The sequence below is a fragment of the Perca fluviatilis genome, chromosome 23 (assembly GCF_010015445.1).
Source record: "Perca fluviatilis chromosome 23, GENO_Pfluv_1.0, whole genome shotgun sequence".
NCBI lineage: Eukaryota > Metazoa > Chordata > Actinopteri > Perciformes > Percidae > Perca > Perca fluviatilis.
The window spans coordinates 2,086,205-2,111,694 of NC_053134.1; the positions used below are offsets into that span (position 1 = coordinate 2,086,205).

Genomic DNA, 25,490 nt, shown 5'->3' on the forward strand with positions numbered 1-25,490 from the left:
GTTTCCGCTAATAAAGCAGCGGCGCCGGTGGCGGCGCCGGCAGCAGCGGCCCGGGAGGAATGTAGACGACCTGCTTCTCGTGGTTGGGATTCAAAGTCAAAATATTTCACAGTATGACGACCAATTTATTGTGGGAGAGAGAAAGGTGGTTTACAAGGACGACTTTACAGTGGGTGTCTGTGTGTGTGTGTGTGTGTGTGTGTGTGTGTGTGTGTCTGTGTGTGTATGTGTCTGTCTGCATGTGTGGGTGTGCGTCTGCGTCTGCCTGCATGGGTGTGCGTGCCTGTCTGTGTGTGTCTGCGTGTGTGTGTGTCTGTCTGTCTGCACGTGTGTATGTCTGTGTGTGTATGTGTCTGTCTGTCTGTCTGCACGTGTGTATGTCTGCTTCTGCGTGCGTCTGTGTGTGCGTGTCTGTGTGTATGTCTGTGTGCGTCTGCATCTGTCTGAGTGTGCCTGTCTGTCTGTCTGAGTGTGCCTGTCTGTCTGCGTGTGTGTGTGCCTGTGTGTCTGCATCTGTGTATGTGTACCTGTGTGTCTGCGTCTGTCTGAGTGTGCCTGTCTGTCTGTCTGTCTGAGTGTGTCTGTGTATGTGTCTGTCTGCGTGTGTGTGGATAAAACCAGCGTGATGACAGGGTGGATGAGTCTGAAAGGATGAGCAGGTGAAGTCCACTGAAGGTGTGTGTGTGTGTGTGTGTGTGTGTGTGTGTGTGTGTGTGTGTGTGTGTGTGTGTGTGTGTGTGTGTGTGTGTGTGTGTGTGTGTGTGTGTGTGTGTGTGTGTGTGTGTGTGTGTGTGTGTGTGTGTGTGTGTGTGTGTGTGTGTGTGTGTGTGTGTGTTTCAGCCTCTCTTCTCCTCCAGGGTTTTGTGCAGCTCGTCTGCGTCCTCTGCGGTTTTGACCCTGATGAGCAGCGGCACGGGGCTGCCGGGGTCCTTGTCGTCGACGGGCGGGTTGGGGACGCACACCACCATCACGTTGTTCTTCCCCACGCGGGAGCACGGCATGGACGCCTGCAGCATGATGTTCAGCAGGATGTTTCCTGCAAACACACAGACACAAAAAGGCCCGCAGGTAAACCAGAGATGTCCCAGAACCGGCGCTGTACCTGAACCAGTTCTTTCAACGGTAGTCCACGAACCAGGGCTGTGTGAAATTCTTATTCGACTAACACCCATTCAACTGTATCGACTAATCGATTAGTTGATTTAATCGACAGATCTGTAACGGTGTCTCCTCTGTGCTGATTTGACCATTCCTGCCCCCCACGGTATCAGAAATAGGGGCTGCGTTGTTACAGTGCATGTCAGTGTCACTCAGCAGAACAAGCTGGGGGTGTTCGGACCTGCCCCCACTGCTAAAAAAAAAATCCTGAAGAAAACACTGCTGTAAATCTGAGTTTCTCTGCCAAGAGTCACGCTAAAGGATGCATATATTGAATAAGATAACGCCAACTTTGCATATTTAAACAACATTTCAGGAAACGTGTAATACAAGAAATAGCTGCCTTAAAAGGTCCCATGGCATGAAAATGTCACTTTGAGTTTTTTTTAACATTAATATGAGTTCCCCCAGCCTGCCTATGGTCCCCCAGTGGCTAGAAATGGTGATAGGTGTAAACCGAGCCCTGGGTATCCTGCTCTGCCTTTGAGAAAATGAAAGCTCAGATGGGCCAATCAGGAATCTTCTCCTTATGAGGTCATAAGGAGCAAGGTTACCTCCCCTTTCTCTGCTTTTCCTGCCCAGAGAATTTGGCCCACCCATGTATATATATGAATGAGAGAGAGAGAGAGAGATCATGGCTTTCAAACGAGAAAAGTGGCAGTTGGTCCTAAGGCCTATATAAAAGAGACTTCAGATACAGTATTAGGGGACCACTAAGGTCTATATAAAAGAGACTTCAGATACAGTATTAGGGGACCACTAAGGCCTATATAAAAGAGACTTCAGATACAGTATTAGGAGACCACTAAGGTCTATATAAAAGAGACTTCAGATACAGTATTAGGGGACCACTAAGGCCTATATAAAAGAGACTTCAGATACAGTATTAGGGGACCACTAAGGTCTATATAAAAGAGACTTCAGATACAGTATTAGGGGACCACTAAGGTCTATATAAAAGAGACTTCAGATACAGTATTAGGGGACCACTAAGGTCTATATAAAAGAGACTTCAGATACAGTATTAGGGGACCACTAAGGTCTATATAAGAGACTTCAGATACAGTATTAGAGGACCACTAAGGTCTATATAAAAGAGACTTCAGATACAGTATTAGGGGACCCCTAAGGTCTATATAAAAGCATCCAAAGAGCACCATGTCATGGGACCTTTTAATGAAAGTAATCAAAGTAGGTTTCACGGTGATATCCATTAGGTCAAATGTCAACCCTTAATTCTTGTGTTTACCAGAGATGAGCTCGTACGTTTCTTGGAAATAAGTCCTTCAGCATGAAAACAGCATCAGACATGACTAATGGACTAAAGAGATCTAAGTTGACTAAGACCAAAACCACCGATTAGTCGACTAATCAGCTGAGAGGGAGCAGCACCAGTCGTGAACTCGTTCATATTTTGGGAGAACGTGAACTGAACGTACCGTATTACCGCCTGATGAACGTTACCGTGAACTCCTTCATTCTGGTGTCTGAACGGCACGCTCTCTGTTTAACTTCGTCCAATAGGGCGCCAGATTTCTACAGAGCCTTCCAGGCCAAAACCAGGGCTAAAACACACCGTAAACAGGCCTTCATATGTAGCGGAAAAAACACCCAATCTGGTAACACCAGCCAACCGGTGTCTAACCACAGCGTGGGTCATCCAATCAGAAAGCAGCGTGGAGGCTTCGTATGATTATTTAACCCTTGTGTTGACTTCGGGTCAATTTGATCCGTTTTCAAATATTTGTTTTATATCAGAAAATATGGGACGTAGAAATAAGCGCTGAACATGTGTAGAAGAAAAATTTAACAATTTAAAACGTTGGAAAAAGCAAAAACAAACTGTGAAAAAAAGGTGTCAAAAACGTGGAAAAAATAAGTGTTTTTTTCAAGGTTGATGGGAAGGCAACACAAGGGTTAAACCAGTTTGATGATGAGGTCGCTGAGGACGGAAGAATCTGACATTTCTGGACAAACTTCAGTCTTCATCCACAGCGAACCTGAAACGGCACGACGAACTGAAGCAACATATGGAACAAGAGAACTACGAACTAAGTTCATTTTTAGAACTGTGAAATGTTGAAGTATGAACTATGAACTGAACTAGTTCATTTTAACATTTGTGAACTGAACTTTGAACTATCTATATCAGGTCTCGTCTCTCCGGTGAGTTCTGAGGAACTTTTTGGACCGACTCGGGGACACTGATCAGTCCCACTGGCTCTACTGCCGTCTGATTGGCCGTCTGGTTGGTGTGTAAGCGCCTTAAGACGAATACTTTTAAGACCCTGTGGGTATCCTGTTAATTAGAGCTGCAAAGATTATTCAAATAGTTGTCAGCTGTTGTACTAGACTATTTAGAGACAGACTGCAGAAGAAATAAAATAGTTTAAGAACAAGTTCTTTACCATTACAAGATTTTTGTCTGCAGGGCTGTACCGGGGTTTTGCAAGGTTTGCCGAAAAAAGAAATAAGCTTTGTGGTGACGATCACATCGAAAAAGAAAAAGTATACTATAAATTATTTGTCAATCATGGGTAATGTTTAAATGTTTTAACTGCGCTTTATTCGCGTATTTTATCTCTCAGTTCTTTAAATTCTTATACTACACTGTAAAATGTATTCTTGTCTTTTAAATGGTTTTTAATTGTCTTCTAACTGCTCTTTCATGTTTTATGTAAAGCACTTTGAAGTGCCCTGTTGCTGAAATGTGCTCTAAAAATAAAGCTGCCTTGCCTTACTATAAATGTGTATTATTTAGATAATCGATGAATTGGTGAGGAAAAGAAAAGTAAAACTTCTGGCTGCATAGTTGGGTCTCAGCTGTTTCTCTGTTCGACCAGCAGGGGGGGCTGTTGGATCACAGAAAAACCCATCTCTCTCTTCCCTCTCTGCTCGCTGTCTCACCCAAATTCAAGGAGAGTAGTGAACTGATTATGTATTTAACTAGTGACCAGCGTTTTAGGGAACCATCCACAGTAATTTTTTTAAACAATTTGGTTGAAGGAAACCCAAATTTCTGATATAGAAACTTTTTGACAATGGGTAAGATTAAAAACACAGCCTGCTCCGTAAGCAATTGGTCCTGTAATGTGTGTAGTTTCTGTTGTCTGATTGTTTAACTTCTGTGTTTGCCTTTTATTTTCATATCTTGTTTTCGTTTGTTTTTATATTCTCTCCCGTTTTTTTTAACTTTATATTTTTACAGGGGACCCCCAGGGTTCTTAAAGCTAGATTTAAGAAATTTAATGCTAACTTCACCGCCATATAATAGAACATCAGTGTGTGGAAAATTAGGCTGAGAAAAGAAGTATTTACCAGGTAACGTTCAAACTGAAACTAAATAAAACTATCAAAAGCCGTCTTGGTTCATCTTTCCACTGTTCCAACAATCACCGCTCTGGTTTGGTTGAAATAACCCCTTAATTCACCCATTTACATGTGGAGATATGCTGTCTCTATACACACTAAAAGTCCTGATTATTTACATGGAGTCTGGTGGAGATATGCTGGCTCTATACACGCTAAAAGTCCTGATTATTTACATGGAGTCTGGTGGAAATATGCTGGCTCTATACACGCTAAAAGTCCTGATTATTTACATGGAGTCTGGTGGAGATATGCTGTCTCTATACACGCTAAAAGTCCTGATTATTTACATGGAGTCTGGTGGAGATATGCTGGCTCTATACATGCTAAAAGTCCTGATTATTTACATGGAGTCTGGTGGAGATATGCTGTCTCTATACACGCTAAAAGTCCTGATTATTTACATGGAGTCTGGTGGAGATATGCTAGCTCTATACACGCTAAAAGTCCTGATTATTTACATGGAGTCTGGTGGAAATATGCTGGCTCTATAGACGCTAAAAGTCCTGATTATTTACATGGAGTCTGGTGGAGTTTGGGGATGGCGATTTCGGGGACTGATGGGAACAACAATCTTTGAAATTGGTCCAGTATTAAGCGAAAACCATCAGTCAGCGTCCAATAAAAGTTCTGTTTTTGCCGCTGACAGACTCAGATTATTAATCTAAGTGTCTGACAACATTATGGGATGGATCCCTACAGAGATAGCTTTTAGTTAAAGAGTAAGATCCTTTTAGTTTAACATGAAACAGCCCCGAAATCACCATCACCAAACTCCACCAGACTCCATGTAAATAATCAGGACTTTTAGCGTGTATAGAGCCAGCATATCTCCACCAGACTCCATGTAAATAATCAGGACTTTTAGCGTGTATAGAGCCAGCATATCTCCACCAGACTCCATGTAAATAGTCAGGACTTTTAGCGTGTATAGAGCCAGCATATCTCCACATGTAAATGGGTGAATTAAGGGTTTATTTCAACCAAACCAGAGTGGTGATTGTTGGAACAGTGGAAAGATGAACCAAGACGGCTTTTGGTAGTTTTATTTAGTTTCTGTCCACTTTGAATGAAGTGTGTTTTATGATGCTAAAAGTCCTGATTATTTACATGGAGTCTGGTGGAGATATGCTGGCTCTATACACACTAAAAGTCCTGATTATTTACATGGAGTCTGGTGGAGTTTGGTGATGGTGATTTCGGGGCTGTTTCATGTTAAACTAAAAGGATCTTACTCTTTAACTAAAAGGTCTATCTCTGTAGGGATCCATCCCATAATGTTGTCAGACACTTGGTTACCCCTTTTTTTATATTAATTTCCAGTGGAATCAAACCAACAACTGGTGAAGTTGTAGCTGGGTATGTGTGGTTACCCAGATTAGTGTCGGCGCGAATGATCATCTGAATCTTCCCGTCCTGGGTGTGTTTGAGGTGCAGAGTTCCCACTCCTTTCTCTTTGAACGAGGACTCCTTCTTGTAGAACAGTTTACACCTGAAACACAAAAACACTTCATGTTAACGGAAAAACAATCAGAAGAACAAAAGGCAACATTCGTATATATTCTAGCTCTGCACGATATATTGCAATAATAATATTATAACTAGCTATAAATAAATAGATATTAAAGCGTGTTTTCCTGTGTCAATTTTAACAAATTCTTGATTGGCCGATGGCACATTCAAATCAAATGATTATGATGAAAGATTGTAGATTATTCTGTGGCTAAATGTTAAAATTATTTACTTATTGAAGCTGAGCGAGAGTTTTAATAAAATCCACAAGTTGTTTAATATATTATACAAATTACAGTTGATAAAGATTTAGTCCTGAGAGCAGAAAACACACTGTACATAAAATAAAAGTACTGTTTCTTTCCATTATTTGTTTATTGAGGCCATGAGATGATTTAAAAAAACATAAAATCCTGTTCATTTCTTTCAGATTTGTCCAATAATTTCCGTTTTCTTGCAACATAGTGGCCAGTTTGTCCTCTAAGTCTCTAAAAAGATCCCATTTTAAACTAGTTGAGAAAAAGAAACCACTTAGGTTGGAGTGACTCAAACATAAGTGAGCTTTAACGAGAGATTGGTTTGTTTTTAACATCATGAATAATGTTTAAATAATGAATACTTATGAAGACGTACTTCTTTGAGTAGAAGGCGTTGTCCTCTTTCACTTCTTTGACCTCCGGTTTGGGCGGCTCCTCCGTCTCTTCGTCTCCGTTCACGTCTACACAAAGAAAAGGAACATTCAGTTTATTTGATTTACAAGATTATCAGACTTTAACATATTTATGAAGAAAGCTGAAACGATGAGTCGATCTAGAGGTTAATTTAAATCTGCATTTATTTTGATAATCAAGCCATTCTTAAAAAAGGTATAGTGGAGGATTTTCCCGAATTTTAGAAAAGAACCGCCCTCTCCACTTTTTGAAAAAATGCACATGCGCACCACTCTACCTGCTCCCGAGAGGGAAGGCCTATTAAACGTGTGCACGAGAGTGCTCTGTTTACAAGTTGCTGTCGGCATGGTTCATACGAGCTACTTTCAGAAAGAAGATTTACACTTTTCCACAAATTGAGATGTTTACCGTGTGTGCGCGGTGCGTGACTTGTGCCAGGGCTAGCATCGCTAATCATAGCTTACATCAACTTCTACTAGCAGTGATTTTAAATGGATTTCTCCAAATAGCACGCCAAACTTTACCTGTCGAGTAGAAACTTCGCGACTGAGGCATCAGTGGAGAGCCCAACCTGTGCTTTTAGCGCACGCCAGCGTGTGAAACATTCTCCCAAAAACACTCCGGTCTTGTTTCTTTCTTCAGAGGCCTTTCTCTTCTCGTCGTATCTTTCGTAGACACTCGTAGCTCACCACACATATACACCTGAAAGTATTCATGCGCAGAAAGCGAAAACTACCCTAGGGACGAGCACGTACCACGGCCTTACGTAGACATAGCGCCAGAATGATTGACAACCAGGAGGACCAATAGTCTTGATGATCCACCCGGAAAAAGAAAATCCTCCACAATACCTTTAAGCAAAACTCTCCAATAAGTTGTGACTAAAAATGTAGATTTTAGTATTAATTAGCCTTTTTTTTAAACTCTTCTATGATAGTTAATAAAAAGCTTTAGATTTTCCGCCTGAAGGCAGCACGTTAGTCTGTTAAACTGACCTTTGTCGACCAAAACAGACCGATTCAGCAACTGCGCGGCCTATTTCTCGCTTAAAATGTTTTCAGAAACACGTTTCGGTGAACCATTCGGTGACAAGACAGATTAGCGCCGCCTGCTGGTATGGAGACGTATTACGTCTCGCACACGTGCAGAACGTATGCTCAAGTCAGCGTCTCTTCGGTGAGTTTGAGGCACTTTTTTGGACCTCGAGGAGACTGATCGGTCTGACTGGCTTTACTGCAGACAGTCGGCCGTCTGGTTGGTGTGTCAGAGCCTTTAGTTAAAGCGAGACAGGGCGACTGTGCTGCATTCATGCAGCGTTGGAATAATCAGTTTGCACTGCATTAAGATTGTGAGATAAGACATGCTTTGGCAGAGATTTGCACTTTTTTTTTTAAATGTTTTAGGTTACTTGATTGTGGATTATGTTCTGGATGAATGGATGAGTTGTTTAGTCTCTAAAATGTGTATCAGTGTCTCCCAAAAAGCCCAAGATAAACGCCCTCAAATGCCTCGTTTTGTCCACAACTCAAAAGATATTCAGTTTAGAGAGAAGAAACTAGAACAATATTCATATTTAACAAGCTGCAGACAGAGGTTTTACTGCTCTTTTCATAGAAAATGACTCAAACTGATTATCAGATTATCAAAAATAGTTGGCGATTCATTTAATAGTTGACAGCTAATAGATTCATCTTTGCAGCTCTACTCAAAGGCATTAGGAAAGCAAGAAATTCAGCAAATTAGTCTTTGACAGGCTGTTAATTAACCAGACATGAAGCTGGTTGAAGGCAGACCATGGTTCATTTGAATAATGGAAAATATAAAACATATTTTGCACTGTTTGACACCTTTTTTTGCAACAAGCTGCGATCACAGTTGACCTTTTTTTCCACTGACTTTGGGAAACTGATCAACAGTTTTACCATTTTCTGACATTTCAGAGACCAAAAAAACATCTATTCATCCAGACAATTAAGCCTCAATTAGTTATTTCAGCTTCCTGTGACACTAAAGAATAACCGTTGATTATTATAAAATAAAAATGAAAGTCTCTCAGCTTCCTCTACACATTTAAGTGAAGTAATGAGAGGCAATAATTTAATGATAATTTATCGTCTTTCGATGGAATCATATATGGAGATATCTTGATATACAATTACGTTGTCGAAATTGATAACAAGCACGTACTAACTCAATTTTCTCAGAATATCTGTTGTGAAATATTTTGAGGGAATATCATTTGAAGAATTGCAGATTTGTTTTAACGTCGCATTATTTTTGTGCATGCATGTAAACATAGTATACAGCTGGAAGAAAAGTATTTTTTTCTCTATAAATTTCATTTGAAACTGTTTACTACATTAGTGATGATTATTTATCTAAAATCTCATGATTAAAAATATCTCGTGAAAGCACCAGTTGTCAACCCTACAATAACATCACAATATCGTTATCGATATATTTGGTCAAGAATATCGTGAAATCCGATTTTTCTCCCTATCGCCCAGCCCTACTCGATATCAATATTCTAGGGTTGACTAATGTTGCTTTAACAAAATATCTTCACACTTAGATTTTGGACAAATTACATTACATGTCATTTAGCTGACGCTTTTATCCAAGGCGACTTACAATTGCTATATATGTCGGAGGTTGCACGCCTCTGGAGCAACTAGGGGTTAAGTGCCTTGCTCAGGGGCACATTGGTTGATGTATCGCAGTGGGAATCGAACCTACATCTCCCAAACCAAAGGCACGTGTCATATCTACTGCACCATCACTACCACAAATAATCATCAGTAATGTGGACATTATGTCTAAGTGGGTAAAGGCAAATAATAGAACAGTTAGAACAGTCTGCTCAGTTCAGAAAAGTACATCACTTTACTGTAACGCAGCCTTTACAACCAGGAAAACACTTATGTCATATCATGATATCCTAAATCTAAGACAATAGTAGGGCTGGTCGATTATGGGAAAAAAAATATAGTCACGATTATTTTGGTCAATATTGAAATCACGATAATTTAAAACGATTACTCGTTGACTTGGAACATTTTTGCAATTAGCAATTAAAGTTAAATACAGTACAGGCCAAAAGTTAGGACAAACCTCATTCTATGTGTCTTTATTTTCATGACTATTTACATTGTAGATTCTCACTGAAGGCATCAAAACTATGAATGAACACATATGGGATTATGTACTTAACAACAAAGTGTGAAATAACTGAAAACATGTCTTATATTTTAGATTCTTCAAAGTAGCCACCCTTTGCTTTTTTGATAACTCTGCAAACCCTTGGTGTTCTCTCAATGAGCTTCATGAGGTAGTCACCTGAAATGGTTTTACCTTCACAGGTGTGCTTTGTCAGGGTTCATTAGTGGAAGTTTTTCCCTTATTAATAATAAAGCAAAGGGTGGCTACTTTGAAGAATCTAAAATATAAGACATGTTTTCAGTTATTTCACACTTTTTTGTTAAGTACATAATTCCATATGTGTTCATTCATAGTTTTGATGCCTTCAGTGAGAATCTACAATGTAAATAGTCATGAAAATAAAAAGGAAACATTGAATGAGAAGGTGTGTCCAAACTTTCGGCCTGTACTGTAAATCCACAGTAAAAACTGTGAAATTTGCCTTAATACTTTTCCTATTTAAACTTTATTTTTGTCATTCAGAACACAAAACGTAATGAGCTAAATAATTGTTTTTCCTCGATTATTCTGTTTTTGTGCTCATTGGGAGTAGAAATCATAATCACGATTCAATTTTGATTAATTGCTCAGCCCTATGTACTATTTTAACATTTTGGGGGGGGTTTCTTGGGGTTGTTTAGATCTCTGGGGTCATTTAGCGTCTCTTTGTTTGTGTCTCTTTGTGGTAGTTTTTATCAATATCTGTGTCCAAAACGTTGGTAAAGCTAGAGCACATAATACACAAACACTCAAAAAAACTTAAAGACAAAACTCAAAGCTAAAGTAGTCAGACTACAGTCATCAGATCTGAGGAAAGACTTTTTTAGTCACATTCATTCTGAGGGCTTAGGAGCTGCACCTAGACCTTTTATAAGCCTGTAATGTATCCTACAAAGTAGAGCTGGGCAATATATGGATATTATATCGATATCGTGATACGAGACTACATATCGTCTTAGATTTTGGATATTGTTCTATCGTAATATGGCATAAGCGTCGTCTTTTCCTGGTTTTAAAGGCTATTATTTGCCTTTACCCACTTAGTCATTACATCCACATTACTGATGATTATTTATCTAAACTCTCATTGTGTAAACGCTACAATTAGGGCTGCATGATTATGGCCAAAATGATAATCACGATTATTTTAATCAATATTGAGATCACGATTAATTATCACGATTATTTGTTGATTTAACCAAAACAAAATTTTATTGTCACATAGGCTAATTATAACTGCTTTTACATCCATATTGTGCTACATTCCTCCTTTATTGAAGGATACTGTGAAGGAGTATGCCATTTCAGTTGTTGTGCGACCGTTTCCCACACATGCATGTTTGCCTTGAGGTATCTACCTGACGAAATAGCAACACGGATTTCATTGGCTCATTACACTGCTACTTACATGTCTGCGTTGTGCTCCGAAACCCACGTTAGAGGCAACATAAACATCGCTGCATGTCACGCTAGTAAACACTAATAACACGTTACACAGCAGGTAACGTTAGCCTAGCGTTAGCCACAGTAGTAACTGGATTAAACACGGCTAAATGGTGTAGTGCGTCTGTATTTCCAACAACGGGACGTCCAACAGTCTGCTGCTAAAGCTATGAGCTAACAGACACAAACTAGCACTGGTCACTGCTGTTGTCTGAAAAACAAAACCTACAGGACATAATGTTGCATTTACTGGTAAACATCGTGACCGGCTTATGATGACCGACTGCTACCTGTTGTGGAATTTTCCTCCCGTTACTCTGTCCTCGGTGACTGTCTACATCTAGAAACTAAGCTGCGCGGTGCAGGCAGGGAACAGCTCTGATTGGCTCACAGAGGCACGTGATCAGACAGTGGTTTATGGAGCGCTAGATTGGCTTTGATAAGGAGCGTTCTATGACTCATTTTAAATATCGCTCGATCACGCAAATTTGATCGTGGGAAGCCAAAATCGTGATCGTGATTAAAATTCGATTAATTGTGCAGCCCTCGCTACAATATCGTTGCGGTGTCGATATCGAGGTATTTGGTCCAAAGTATCGCGATGTTAGATTTTCTCCGTATCGCCAAGCCCTGCTACAAAGTAAATCATCGTTTTTAAAAAGACGAGTACAAACTCCAGCTTCAGTATTTTGTTTTTCGGGACATATTATATTTCGTACCTGCGGGCCGAGCGTCCTCGGACTTTGCCCCGAAGGCTCCCGGCGCTCCGAACAGAGAGGAGGAGGAGGAGGAGGCGGCGCCGGAGCCGAACGAGAAGCCGGGGGGAGTCGTCTTGGACCCTACGCAGCCGAGGACGGAGCTGTCCACCTTCTGCCCGAAGTTAAACGTGACGCCGGTGTTCATCGGAGCCGCGGGGGCGGCCGAGTCTTCTGTCGAATTCTTGCTATAGGAGAAAAAAGTGGCGGCGGCTGGAGCTGGAGCGGCTGGGCTGCTTCTGCTACCGGAGGAGGAAGAAGAAGAAGAAGAAGAGGAGGAGGGAGGAGGAGGAGGAGGAGAGGCTCTGGTTGGCAGCATCCCTCCCTGCTGCTGCTGCTGCTTCTTCTTCTTCTCCTCCTCGGAGCCTGCGCCGTCAGCGGACGCCCCCCCGGCTCCATACTGGCGCTCGATGCTGGCCAGGTGGCGCTCGTAATCCCTGAAGATGGGGTTGAGATCACACAGAGGGTTGCCGTTCACGTGCTTGGTGATCCAGTCGCGCACCGAGCAGTTGAGAGCCGTGAGCTGCCGGCTGTACTCCTTGTTGTTGCCGTTGACGATGACACCGCCGCCGCCGAGGCTCGGGCTTTGAGTCGGGCTCGGAGCCGAGCCATTGGTCTGCTTGGCCGTGATGTCAGCGGAGGCGGGGCCATTGAATGTTAGACCTAGACACAACAATAAATACAGAGACACATAATACATACATATAACATGAAAAGATTATGGATTAGAGAAGGATGTGCAAAAATGTTGAGGGAATTGATGACGATGATAATAAATTGTATCTATATAACGCTTTACATGGTGCTCAAAGACACTTTACAACACAACACACACATGAATGAAAAAACAAGCAGCTAACATTGGGTAATATGTGAGACTATTGTAGGTGGAAGGCTGATCTGAAGAGGTTTTGATGAAGGGAGAAGTGTTAGTGTGGAAGCAGCTGGATGAGGAAGAGAGGAGACGAAAAGCCATCTCTCCCCCTACAGCCCCCCCCCGCCCTGCAGTGACACAACATGAAATAAGAGCACACAGAGACACACACACACACACACACACACACACACACACGCACAGAGAGAGAGACACACACACGCACAGAGAGAGAGACACACACACGCACAGAGAGAGAGACACACACACGCACAGAGAGAGACACACACACGCACAGAGAGAGAGAGACACACACAGAGACAGAGACACACAAGGACAGAGAGAGAGAGACAAAGAGGGACAGAGAGAGAGAGACAAAGAGGGACAGAGAGAGAGACAAAGAGAGGGACAGAGAGAGAGACAAAGAGAGGGACAGAGAGAGAGACAAAGAGAGGGACAGAGAGAGGGAGAGAGACAAAGAGTGGGACAGAGAGAGAGAGACAAAGAGAGGGACAGAGAGAGAGAGACAAAGAGAGGGACAGAGAGAGAGAGACAAAGAGGGAGACAGAGAGAGAGGGACAGAAAGAGGGAGACAGAGAGAGAGAGACAAAGAGAGGGACAGAGAGAGAGAGACAAAGAGGGAGACAGAGAGAGAGGGACAGAGAGAGAGAGACAAAGAGAGGGACAGAGAGAGGGAGAGAGACAAAGAGTGGGACAGAGAGAGAGAGAGACAAAGAGAGGGACAGAGAGAGAGAGACAAAGAGGGAGACAGAGAGAGAGAGGGACAGAGAGAGAGAGACAGACAAAGAGGGACAGAGAGAGAGGGACAGAAAGAGAGAGAGAGACAAAGAGAGGGACAGAGAGAGAGGGACAGAGAGGTAGAGAGAGAGAGACACACACTTAACATTGAGCCCTGTACAGTTATGTTGATTATATTAAACCAGAAGAAATTGCACTGTGTGACCAACAGGTGGCGTTGGGAGCAAATGAACCCAGTTATGCTTCATGAGGCTCCATCTCCCTTCATCACAACTGTTTTCTTTACCTCTCAGTGGTCAGAGAAGAGAAAGGCGCTCCCTTGTGGATACTAATAATAACTCCTAACACGTTGCACTTTGTGTCCATTAAACATCAATGAATTCACATTAAAAGTCGTCTCCTCACCAGGCGTAGGAGTGGGCGTTACCGCGGGAGACGAGAAGCCTCCGAACGAAGGCGCGATGCTGTTCCCGTTGGTCAGGGTGCCGAGGCCCTTGAAGCCGCCTCCGTTCCCAAAACCAGAAAACGCCGTTGGAGCCGAGCCTCCGCTCGCCGCCGGCGCCGCCGCCGAGGTCAGAGAGAAGCCTTTAAAACCTTTGAAGGATCCGCTACCCTCGCTCTGAAACGAGACAACGTTCACAGGTTTAGGTACCAATTTGAGTATCAATTAGCCTTGATTTTTTTTAAGTCTTCTATGTTACATGACATGTCATTTAGCTGAGGCTTTCATCCAAAGCGACTTACAACCAGAGGTGTATAGTCCAGGTGCCAGAAAGTAAAAATCCTGCCATGTTTTTGGATCTGCCTCTACATCTAGAACAGGTGTTTTCACTAACGAGCTCATCTACCTGGTAGAGGAGCTGGTTTAGTGATGGTTGGGACTAGAGCTGGGCAATATATCGAATATCCTATCGATATCGTGATATGAGACTAGATATTGTCTTAGATTTTGGATATCGTTATATCGTAATGTGGCATAAGTGTTGTCTTTTCCTGGTTTTAAAGGCTGCATTACAGTAAAGTCATTTTTTCAACTTACCAGACTGTTGTAACTGTTATATTATTTGCCTTTCCCCACTTAGTTATTAGATCTCCATTACTGCTGATTATTTATCAAAAATCTCATTGTGTAAATATTTTGTGAAAGCACCAATAGTCAACACTACAATATCGTTGTGGTATCGATAGAGGTATTTGGTCCAAAATATCGTGATATTTGATTTTCTCCATATTGCCCAGCCCTAGTTGGGACAGCTGCTGGACAGGATTTCTACTTTCTGGCACCTGGACTATACACCTCTGCTTACAATTAAGTGCTTTCAACTGTGAAGGTTCAAACTCCAGACAACAAGTAGTAAGTGCAAGTACATTAGCTTTAAATAAGCAAAGCTACAAAGAGACATATGAAAGTGGAGTTTTTTTTTTTTTTTTATCCTAGGTGTAGTCTGAAGAGATGAGTTTTTAGCCTTCGGCTTTTCGGCCAGCCTGATGTCGATAGGGAGCTCGTTCCACCATTTGGGAGCCAGGACAGCGAACAGAGTCTGGATTTGGTTGAGTGATTAGTTCTCCCTCGCTGTGAGGGGGCAGCGAGCAGGTTGGCTGATGCAGAGCGAAGTGGGGTATAGGGTTTAAAAATAAAAAATAAAATTATACTGTTTATTGATCCCCAGTGGGGAAAAAAAAAAAAGTGATAAAACGTCTGAGAAAGCCACAAAAATGACCAAAAAAAGCAACATTTAGTAATACAGTCAAAGATATTTTAAATTTTTTCGCTGTATGCATGTGAATTTAACTCTACATGTCTGGCCCTTGATGTGTGGCCCTAGCGGAGGAGCGGTGTAGTGCGAGAGAACAAGCCGAGCTGCTGCGTTCTCCTAACCTGACTCCACCAGATGGATCGCTTCCCATTAGCTCGGCATATCCATCTGGGAACTTTCCGTTGGAGAACTTTTGGGAAGGGGCGAAAACCCTGGTTAGCTGATTGGATAAACCATCTGTCTATCACCACCTATAGTTGGTGATAGACGGGCCAAATCAACCAATCAGATTCACGAAGCGTATGAAAATACAACCACGAGCCAGGCCGCCCCTGCTGCTGCAGGCAGAGCATAGCTCGTTAGCTCAGCAAGCTAGCAGCATGTCGGTAAAGGATATTTGCCGTTTGTGTAACGAGAATTTAGGAATAAAAGGCCCCATTTCAGGTTCCCGGTCCATATTCCAAAAGAAGGATCCAAGAGAAAAATGCATTAGCGAGCAGCTAACAGAATTAGATCTACTGCTGTCTGAAAATCCTGGTTAGCTGATTGGATAAACCATCTGTCTATCACCACCTAACCCGCCTCAAAACCAACGCTGATTGGCCCGTTCGTTTGGCGAACTGCTCCAAATTTTCTCTATCTCAAGATGCCAGACTGATCTGCGAGTGGAGAACTGGAGCTCGCCAGATCAGGACGGCCTCACCAGGTTAGCGTTCTCTACGATAGTTAATAAAAATCTTTAGATTTTCCACCCGAAGACAGCACGCGAAGGCAGACAACGGCAGCTACAGACCGGTGTTGGGGATCCTCTCCAGTGAAATGCACACACACTTTTACACCGTTTAGCGGTCAGCATTTGAACTGTGTTTAATCCAGCTACTAGTTAGCGGTAGGCTAACGTCACCGGCTGTCGAGCGTAGTGTTAACTAGCGTCCCGAGCGGCGATGTTTCGGTTGCCTCTAACCTCCGTTTCGGAGCATCAGACAGTCCTTCCAGAAGAATCCTTGATTATGTGGCACGTTTTCTTAAAAAATACGATGGAATATGCGGGATATTGATGCAGTTTTATGCGATGAAATTGCGGGAACTTGCAAAAACTGCAGTTTAGAATAGAATAGAATAAATCTTTATTGTCCACCGGGGCGGAAATTTTTCTTTGGCTCACCAGACATACAAAAAATAAAAATACAAACAACATGTCAGACATAGTAAATTGAATATAAAAAAGAAGAAAAAAAAAAGAGAAATATATAAATATGCTTAAAATCATTAGGATAGCAGCTCATATTGATGTTATCACTTGGTTTGGTTGAGGATACTGATGGCATTTGGAATAAAAGGATTTTTTTAAAAACACTTTTTGCCAGAGGCACTCTGAAACGCCTCCCAGACTTCAGGAGCTCAAACTGGCTCAAAAGAGGGTGTGTACTATCTGCAGTGATCTTTCCTAGCTTTCTTCCTCATTCTGTCAGTGTATATTTGTGTCAGATGTTTTGGGGGTTTTCCCACTATTTTGCTAGCCATTGACACTATCCTATTAAGCTTGTTCTTAAGTTTGCAGCTTAAATGACAACACCCCTCTTTTTGATGATGTTCACATCGCGCAATTACATCACTTCATAACAACAGGGGAATATGGCTGCTCTTGTGTGAAGTAAACGCAACATTTTTCAACTTTCTAAGGGCCACACTAGAAAATGAGAATCACATCAAGGGCCAGACATAGAGTGTGTTGCTTTTATGTCACGGGAAAAGTCAAATATCTTTGACTGAATTATTGCATGTCTCATATAGTCGTCTCACTTACAGTTTGGTCGACAAAAATGTTGAAGAAAATGCCAAATAAACTGTCAAAAACACGTTACAAAAAGTAGGTGGGCCAAAATGTATTGTGATCTAAATGTAGATCCAGGGGGCCGGATCAAAATTAGCAAGGGGCCGGATTTGGGCCCGCGGGCCTTGAGTTTGACACGTGTGTGCTAGGATATATTATGGGACTTTTTTTGCAACAAAAATGCGGGGTAGTGATGTACCGAAATGAAAATTCTTGGCCGAAACCGAAAGAGGAAACCAAGACCGAAACCCCGAAAGAAATTAAGCCAATTATTAGTACCATTGCATTTATGGCTATGACTGTGTACTAACTTTACTAAAATCAAGGCATTGCAATTGTATAAATTAATATTAAAGTTTAATTAAAAAAATATCTAGCAGAAATATGGCTACAATCTGATAGTCACACACAGTATACAGTAGCCTAAGAACAGAATAGCTTACCTATTATTATTGTTATTATTATTATTATTATTATTAGTAGAGGCACTTTCTTGCAGGATTTCTCTGAACATATCAGACAGCGAGGGTGCATGCCCCTCATCTGGTGCAGAGAGACGAGTCTTTGTTTCTGCGCCCTGATCTCCTCCGGCGCTGGGCGCCGCTCCGTCTCCATGGCGACCTGGATCATTTCTCGTGCGCCCTGCTTTATTTCCGCATCCAAGTAACGGTCTTTATAACGCGGATCAAGTCCAGTCGCGATGAAGTGCCGAGGATCCGAACAGATCTCAGTGAAACGTGCGCTGACAGACTCTAAGAGCTACTTCTCATTGGTTTCACTGCGTGGTCCGTCTCCTCCTCGTTGCCTAGGAGATGCTCTGCAGGTGGATCGGGTACTGACACACGTGCAGGTCGCGGTTTCTGTTTGCGTCATCACAACATTTTCGGCCGTACTGTTTCGGTGATAAAAGTATTTCGGTGGCCGAATATTCGGTGCATCCCTAACGCAGGGATTATGAAATCGTGAAAGCTCCGCATATGTTGCGTGGAAATCGGCAATTTATGCGGCTTATTTGAAAAAAAAATGCGATCACATAATCGTGTTTTTCTGGAGGGACTGATCAGAGAGAACTCCCCACCCCCAAATAAAAACAAAAACCCCCCGAAAAATATTTCATATTTGTGGTTTTTACCTCTCCAATATTTCTGCGTTTGGCCTTCTTGATCGCCCGGCTCTTCAACACATCTTCACTTGCAACACAAAACGTCCCGGCCTGTTGAAGAACAACATGTTCAATAAAAACAAATGCAACTTCACATGATTTTTGGGCCATTATTAATTATTATTATCATCATATCTGTGTCTAAAAACGTTGGAAAAGCTAGAGCAGATAATACATAAATAACTCAAAAAAGCTTAAAGACTGAACTTGCTAAAGAAGTTTAACTACAAATCATTAAGATAAGATCAAACTTTGTTCACACAGAAAATGTCCTCGCATCGTCTGCGCCAACAATCAACAGACACACACACACAGACGCACACAGACACACACACACACAGAGACACACACACACACATTAGAGACATACACACGCAGAGACACACACACGCACACACATTAGAGACACACGAACACATAGAGACAAACACATTAGAGACACACACACACACAGAGACACACACACACACATTAGAGACACACACCCACAGAGACACACGCACACAGAGACACACGCACACAGAGACACACGCACACAGAGACACACGCACACACATTAGAGACACACATACACAGAGACACACATACACAGAGACACACGCACACACATTAGAGACACACACACACACACACACAGAGACACACACACACAGAGACACACGCACACACATTAGAGACACACATACACAGAGACACACATACACAGAGACACACATACACAGAGACACACATACACAGAGAGACACCGCACACACATTAGAGACACACACACACACACACACACACACACACACACACAGAGACACACACGCACACACATTAGAGACACACACACACAGAGACACACGCACACAGAGACACACGCACACAGAGACACACGCACACAGAGACACACGCACACACATTAGAGACACACACACACAGACACACACACACAGAGACACACACACACACACACATTAGAGAGACACACACACAGAGACACACACGCACAGAGACACACACACACACACAGAGACACACACGCAGAGACACACACACAGAGACACACACGCACAGAGACACACACGCACAGAGACACACACGCACAGAGACACACACACACACACACACACACACACACACAGAGACACACACACAGAGACAGATGTGCACACACACACACACACACACAGTAGGGAGAACCCTGACATTAGTCTGAATTAGTGTAATGTGTGTGTGTTTCTTTGTGTCTCACCTCCTCTCCCTCCTCCTCCTGATCCCAGTTCCTGTCCGTTAGCTCTTTGTCAGCGATCCTCTTCGCCATCCCACCGGCTCTGTAACACACCGAGAGAAGAGTGAAGTAACACAGAGAGAAGAGTGAAGTAACACAGAGAGAAGAGTGAAGTAACACACCGAGAGAAGAGTGAAGTAACACACAGAGAGAAGAGTGAAGTAACACACAGAGAGAAGAGTGAAGTAACACAGAGAGAAGAGTGAAGTAACACACAGAGAGAAGAGTGAAGTAACACAGAGAGAAGAGTGAAGTAACACAGAGAGAAGAGTGAAGTAACACAGAGAGAAGAGTGAAGTAACACAGAGAGAAGAGTGAAGTAACACAGAGAGAAGAGTGAAGTAACACAGAGAGAAGAGAAGTAACACAGAGAGAAGAGTGAAGTAACACCGAGAGAAGAGTGAAGTAACACAGAGAGAAGAGTGAAGTAACACAGAGAGAGAAGAGTGAAGTAACACAGAGAGAAGAGTGAAGAAACACAGAGAGAAGAGAGAAGTAACACAGAGAGAAGAGAGAAGTAACACACAGAGAGAAGAGAGAAGTAACACACAGAGAGAAGAGTGAAGTAACACAGAGAGAAGAGTGAAGTAACACACAGAGAGAAGAGTGAAGTAACACAGAGAGAAGAGTGAAGTAACACACAGAGAGAAGAGTGAAGTAACACACAGAGAGAAGAGTGAAGTAACACAGAGAGAAGAGTGAAGTAACACAGAGAGAAGAGTGAAGTAACACAGAGAGAAGAGTGAAGTAACACACCGAGAGAAGAGTGAAGTAACACAGAGAGAAGAGTGAAGTAACACAGAGAGAAGAGTGAAGTAACACAGAGAGAAGAGTGAAGTAACACACCGAGAGAAGAGTGAAGTAACACAGAGAGAAGAGTGAAGTAACACAGAGAGAAGAGAGAAGTAAACACAGAGAGAAGAGTGAAGTAACACAGAGAGAAGAGGAAGTAACACAGAGAGAAGAGTGAAGTAACACAGAGAGAAGAGAGAAGTAACACAGAGAGAAGAGTGAAGTAACACAACGAGAAGAGGAAGTAACACAACCGGAGAAGAGTGAAGTAAACAAACGGAGAAGAGTGAAGTAACACAGAGAGAAGAGTGAAGTAACAACCGAGAGAAGAGTGAAGTAACACACGGGAGAAGAGTGAAGTAACACACCGAGAGAAGAGTGAAGTAACACCGGAGAAGAGTGAAGTAACACAACCGAGAAGAGGAAGTAACACACCGGAGAAGAGTGAAGTAACACAGAGAGAAGAGTGAAGTAACACACCGAGAGAAGAGTGAAGTAACACAGAGAGAGAAGAGTGAAGTAACACACCGAGAGAAGAGTGAAGTAACACAGAGAGAAGAGTGAAGTAACACAGAGAGAAGAGTGAAGTAACACCGAGAGAAGAGTGAAGTAACACAGAGAGAAGAGTGAAGTAACACAGAGAGAAGAGTGAAGTAACACACCGAGAGAAGAGTGAAGTAACACACCGAGAGAAGAGTGAAGTAACACAGTTAGCCAACGCCATCTTATCCAAGTAGTTCAGCGAGCAGCGACTGAATAATGCAGATGTTCTCAACACGAGCCAAAACAACAAGTTGTGCCGATAGGCCGCCTAATACTTCCGGTGTTTCCCTTCGGTTTGTGGAAGACTTTGGGTGGGCCAGTATTTGGTGGAGGGGTACAAGCTTCCTTCCTCAAGAAAATGGGACATTTTTCAATTTAAAAACACTTTCACCATACATTAAGTGCATGGTTCATATGCATTTTAACCAGTACTTTCTGGCAAATTTCCATGACTAGGTGTTCCTGAAAATGTCAGTTGATATTACACAATAAGAATACTAATGTGTTAAAGTTTCCCCTCAGAGGGTTAACTATAAACTGAATGATAATGTCTGTGGTTCATGGTGGGATTCATAATATCGCTCCCCGAATACAACGCTGAGGTTAAGATGACGTGAAAATACATTTATTAATCACATATTATTAACCCTTGTGTTGACTTTGGGTCAAGTTTTCAATTAAATTAAATGAAATAAGCGCTGAAAATGTGTAACATTTTACAATTTAAAAAAACTTTTAATTTAACACTTTTCAAGGTTGACAGGAAGACAACACAAGGGTTAAGCTGTGTTAAAAACAATTCCATGACTTTTCCAAAAAAACTTTCTGGGTCTTTTTGTGTTTCCAAAAACCTTTCCAGGCCCTGGAATTTGCATTTTTTCAAATTCCATAACTTTTCCAGGTTTTTTCCAAAACGTATGAACCCTGAATGTGTCTCTCTGTAGTCGTGTTGTGTCTCTTTTCGGTCTTTGTTTGTTTCCTGTGGGGTTTTGGGTCTCTGTGGTCATTCGGCGTCTCTTTCTAGTCGTTGATAATACTCCTTCCTTTCCATTTTCGCTCTTCCAGTTCACTTCGGGAATGAATGTGTTGAATCTGCCGGTCGGAAACAGGAGGATACTTCTGCCAGCTGACCACGCCCACCTCACCTGTTGACTATAAATTGTTTGTGAATGCTTTGGCTCGTCCTTTGCGCTCTCTGCCGGCACTCCTCCGATGCATCCTGTGTGCAGTCTTCATAAGTTAACGTGAGTCACGCTATCGTTTCAATTGTTGTTGTTGTTTTTTTTATGCCTTGTCATGATTTCCTGTCACTTTGCTAACCTGTGCACTGCTGACTGGATTCCTTTTGTTTGCCAGACATGTGCCACGAGTCATGTGGAAAGATCTTTGTTCGAATTATCTTTTAACCCTTGTGCGGTCTTCCTGTCAACCTTGACGTTTTATTTTTTTTTAATACAAAAGCTAAAAAGAAGTCTGACTACAGTCGTTCGCTCTGAGGAAAGACAGCCGGCTTAGGTGCTGCGACTAATCCTTATACGCTTGTGACGCTGACTTCTGTACTTTAACTCTAACTCATTACTTGTATTTAAGCAATGTGACAAATTTAAATGTAGGGCTGGGTACTGAATTCAATACCTTTTTAGAAACTGACCGAATTGCCTCCTTAGGATGGAGTATCAAAATGTCTCGTCATTTAACACCCAACTTCAACATCTAAGGAGTACATCTCATCAGCGTCAGTGAGCCAATCAGCACGCAGCATGCTTCTACCGAGCTCTAATAATGTCCGTTTTGTTTATTAAACAGGTCGGGTTGCTATGTAAATACTGTGAAATGATCTAAATGCTCAATGAAGGCTCAACTGTTCCTTTAAACGAGCAGTCAGGACTTCCGTACAGTTGTGATGTCCCAACTTATTTTCTTTTTCAGTATGCATTGTAGTATATGTGGTAACCAATAAAATAAACTATATATTAGGTAGTAAGAGCCGCTACAGTCATTCCCCTGCTACGACGACGGTGCAGAAATCCCGAGAGCACAGATGCGGAAGACCCGGAAACACTGACCAATCAGAGAAGACTGGGCTTTTTCGGGAAGGGGGCTTAAAGAGACAGGGTGAGTAAATATATACACACACACACACACATACATATATATATATATATATACACACACACACACTCAGACAGACAGTATGAGAAGAACAATGTGCTTTTTTAACATTAAAGCAAGTAAACACGTTCTTGTAGAAACCAAAATACACGTGTGAACCTAAAAATTGGCATAATATGGGACCTTTTTAATACAAAAAACGCTGAAATACTAGAATGTAAGTTACTGTTAGCATTCCAGGCTATCAGTTCCTCATTGATATCATACAGCAATTAACGTTCCGGTCAGATTAACAGTTAACTGGGTGTTAATGATTAACTCTTCACTGTTCAGGCACTGAGAGAACTACTACTGTGTTCATTCACATCCACCCTCAGGCTGTTCACGTTACCATTAGCCGGGTTGTGGCTAGAAGGGATACAGCTACGACGACGACAGTTACACCAAAACGACTACTTAAATTTAAGAAAAAATCGTGGTTTGGATTGAAACACTTCCGATGAACAAATACGCGTTTCCTGGGTGAAAGTATTTAAATTACATTACTATATTGGTCTAGATTTTGCGTAATGTTGCGTAACTTCCGACCGTAGCTGTATCCCTTCTACCCACAACCCTGTTAGCCGGTGAGCTAACGTAACCGGGCCCACGTTAGCAGCTAACAGCTAACGTCACGTTAAATACAGATTGAAAGCTAACGTTTGTGCCTCATACAGACTTTAACGTACCTTTTCTGGAATAGGAATTCCAACCTCTACCTCTGAGTGACGTACGGACGGCTCCACGTAGCGCGGACGGTCTCACGGTTGTTAGCTAACCACCTTCACCGGTAACGATCTCTGTGTTTTGAACAAGCCTCTCTCTCACGCCGCCATTTTACACAGCGGTGTATATCCGCATGAGTTCGCGCGTCCCGGTCCCACCTTCTTGCTCATGCGCAGTAGACACAGCCAACCAGCTTTTTAACATGGGAATTGTAGTTCATTACAAATTATTTTTTATTTTTATTTTTTATCTTTATTTTTTTTACAAGCTATGAAGAACAAGTACATATTTTTAATGTATATTTATTAAATGCAAAATCTATATATTTTTTATTTATTTCATTATATTATTCATATTATTAATAATAATGAAAAATAATTAGTTTTTGTGTGTATGTATTTTCTTGCTTTTAGTACTTTAAGTGTATTTCCAGAATTATTAAATATTTATTATACATATTTATAAATGTAAATATAAGTCTGAAAGTATAACATATTTTTTTAACTTCATTATATTTATTATAATATTTTGTTTTTCTATAATATATAAGTCAATGCATTATTTGCTTTGTATTATTATATTTGTATTTCCATTATATTATAGTTTGTATTAGGTGCTTTTTCTGAAAGTTTTTTTTTTTTTTTTTTTCAACCTTTCCATGTTTTTTTATTTACGTTTTTTTTCAACGTCAGGCATCATGTTTCACTTTAAAGTTGTTTTTTTTAATACTTTTATTGCAACTCATTCCCTTAATTTGCAATCCATTACCGTACAATTCTTATATCATTGCAATTTATTTTTTTCTATGCAATCCACCCACTGATAATATAATAATAATAATTATAATAAAGTGACAACGCATACAAAGATTGATGTAATTTTTTTTTCTACAATGTTTTTGTTGCTTTTTGGATGTTTTAGTGTGTGTGTGTGTGTGTGTGTGTGTGTGATGTTTTTTTCTGTAAACAGTTTTTTTCAACGTTTTTGGAAGTTTTTATTTTCTTCCGAAAGTCTGTTGCGCCTTTTCTGATATTTGTCGCCTTTTAACGTTGAGTTTTTTCCCCCGACAATTCTTTCCGAGGATTTTTGTCTCTTTTCTCATGTCGGCCTATCCATTATAAGTATAAATTGATACTGGATTGGGGAGGGTAAAATGGTGCAGGGCCGGGCAGCAGATGGCTCCTCTCCAAGCTTTCAGCATCCCGCTCGGCCTTGCCAAATAGGAACAGGTGCTGGAGAAAGTAGGAAGTGAGCTGTGGGCCCTAGCGGCAGCAGGAGACCCTTGACCAGCTGGCGAGGAGAAAATGGAAAGACTTGGCACTAGAAAAAAGGAAAAAAGACCGGTTTAATGTAGAAGGAAAGGCCGGCCAACGTGGGAGGCTGAGAGAGGGAGAGAGGGAGAGAGGCAGGGGTTCTTTAAATGCATCACACCGACTGATGGGAGCTGTTTCTAAAAGGCTGATATCAAATCCAGAATTTTTTATTTTTTTTCATGTTGATATTTTGACCGAAT

At 41.7% G+C, this 25,490-nt stretch overlaps 1 protein-coding gene across 1 annotated transcript; it reads right to left on the reverse strand.

Annotated features, from left to right (window-relative positions):
• Nucleotides 1-505: 505 nt before the first annotated feature.
• On the reverse strand, nucleotides 506-24,118 carry nup50 (nucleoporin 50). The gene is made up of 8 exons (XM_039791994.1): nucleotides 23,941-24,118; nucleotides 19,730-19,808; nucleotides 18,463-18,543; nucleotides 14,145-14,358; nucleotides 12,071-12,769; nucleotides 6,673-6,757; nucleotides 5,901-6,019; nucleotides 506-1,036 (listed from the first exon to the last, which is right to left on the reverse strand). The coding sequence occupies exons 2-8, from the start codon at nucleotides 19,796-19,798 to the stop codon at nucleotides 837-839; spliced, it is 1,467 nt and encodes a 488-aa protein (XP_039647928.1). The 5' UTR covers nucleotides 19,799-19,808; nucleotides 23,941-24,118; the 3' UTR covers nucleotides 506-836.
• Between the last annotated feature and the right edge of the window lie 1,372 nt (nucleotides 24,119-25,490).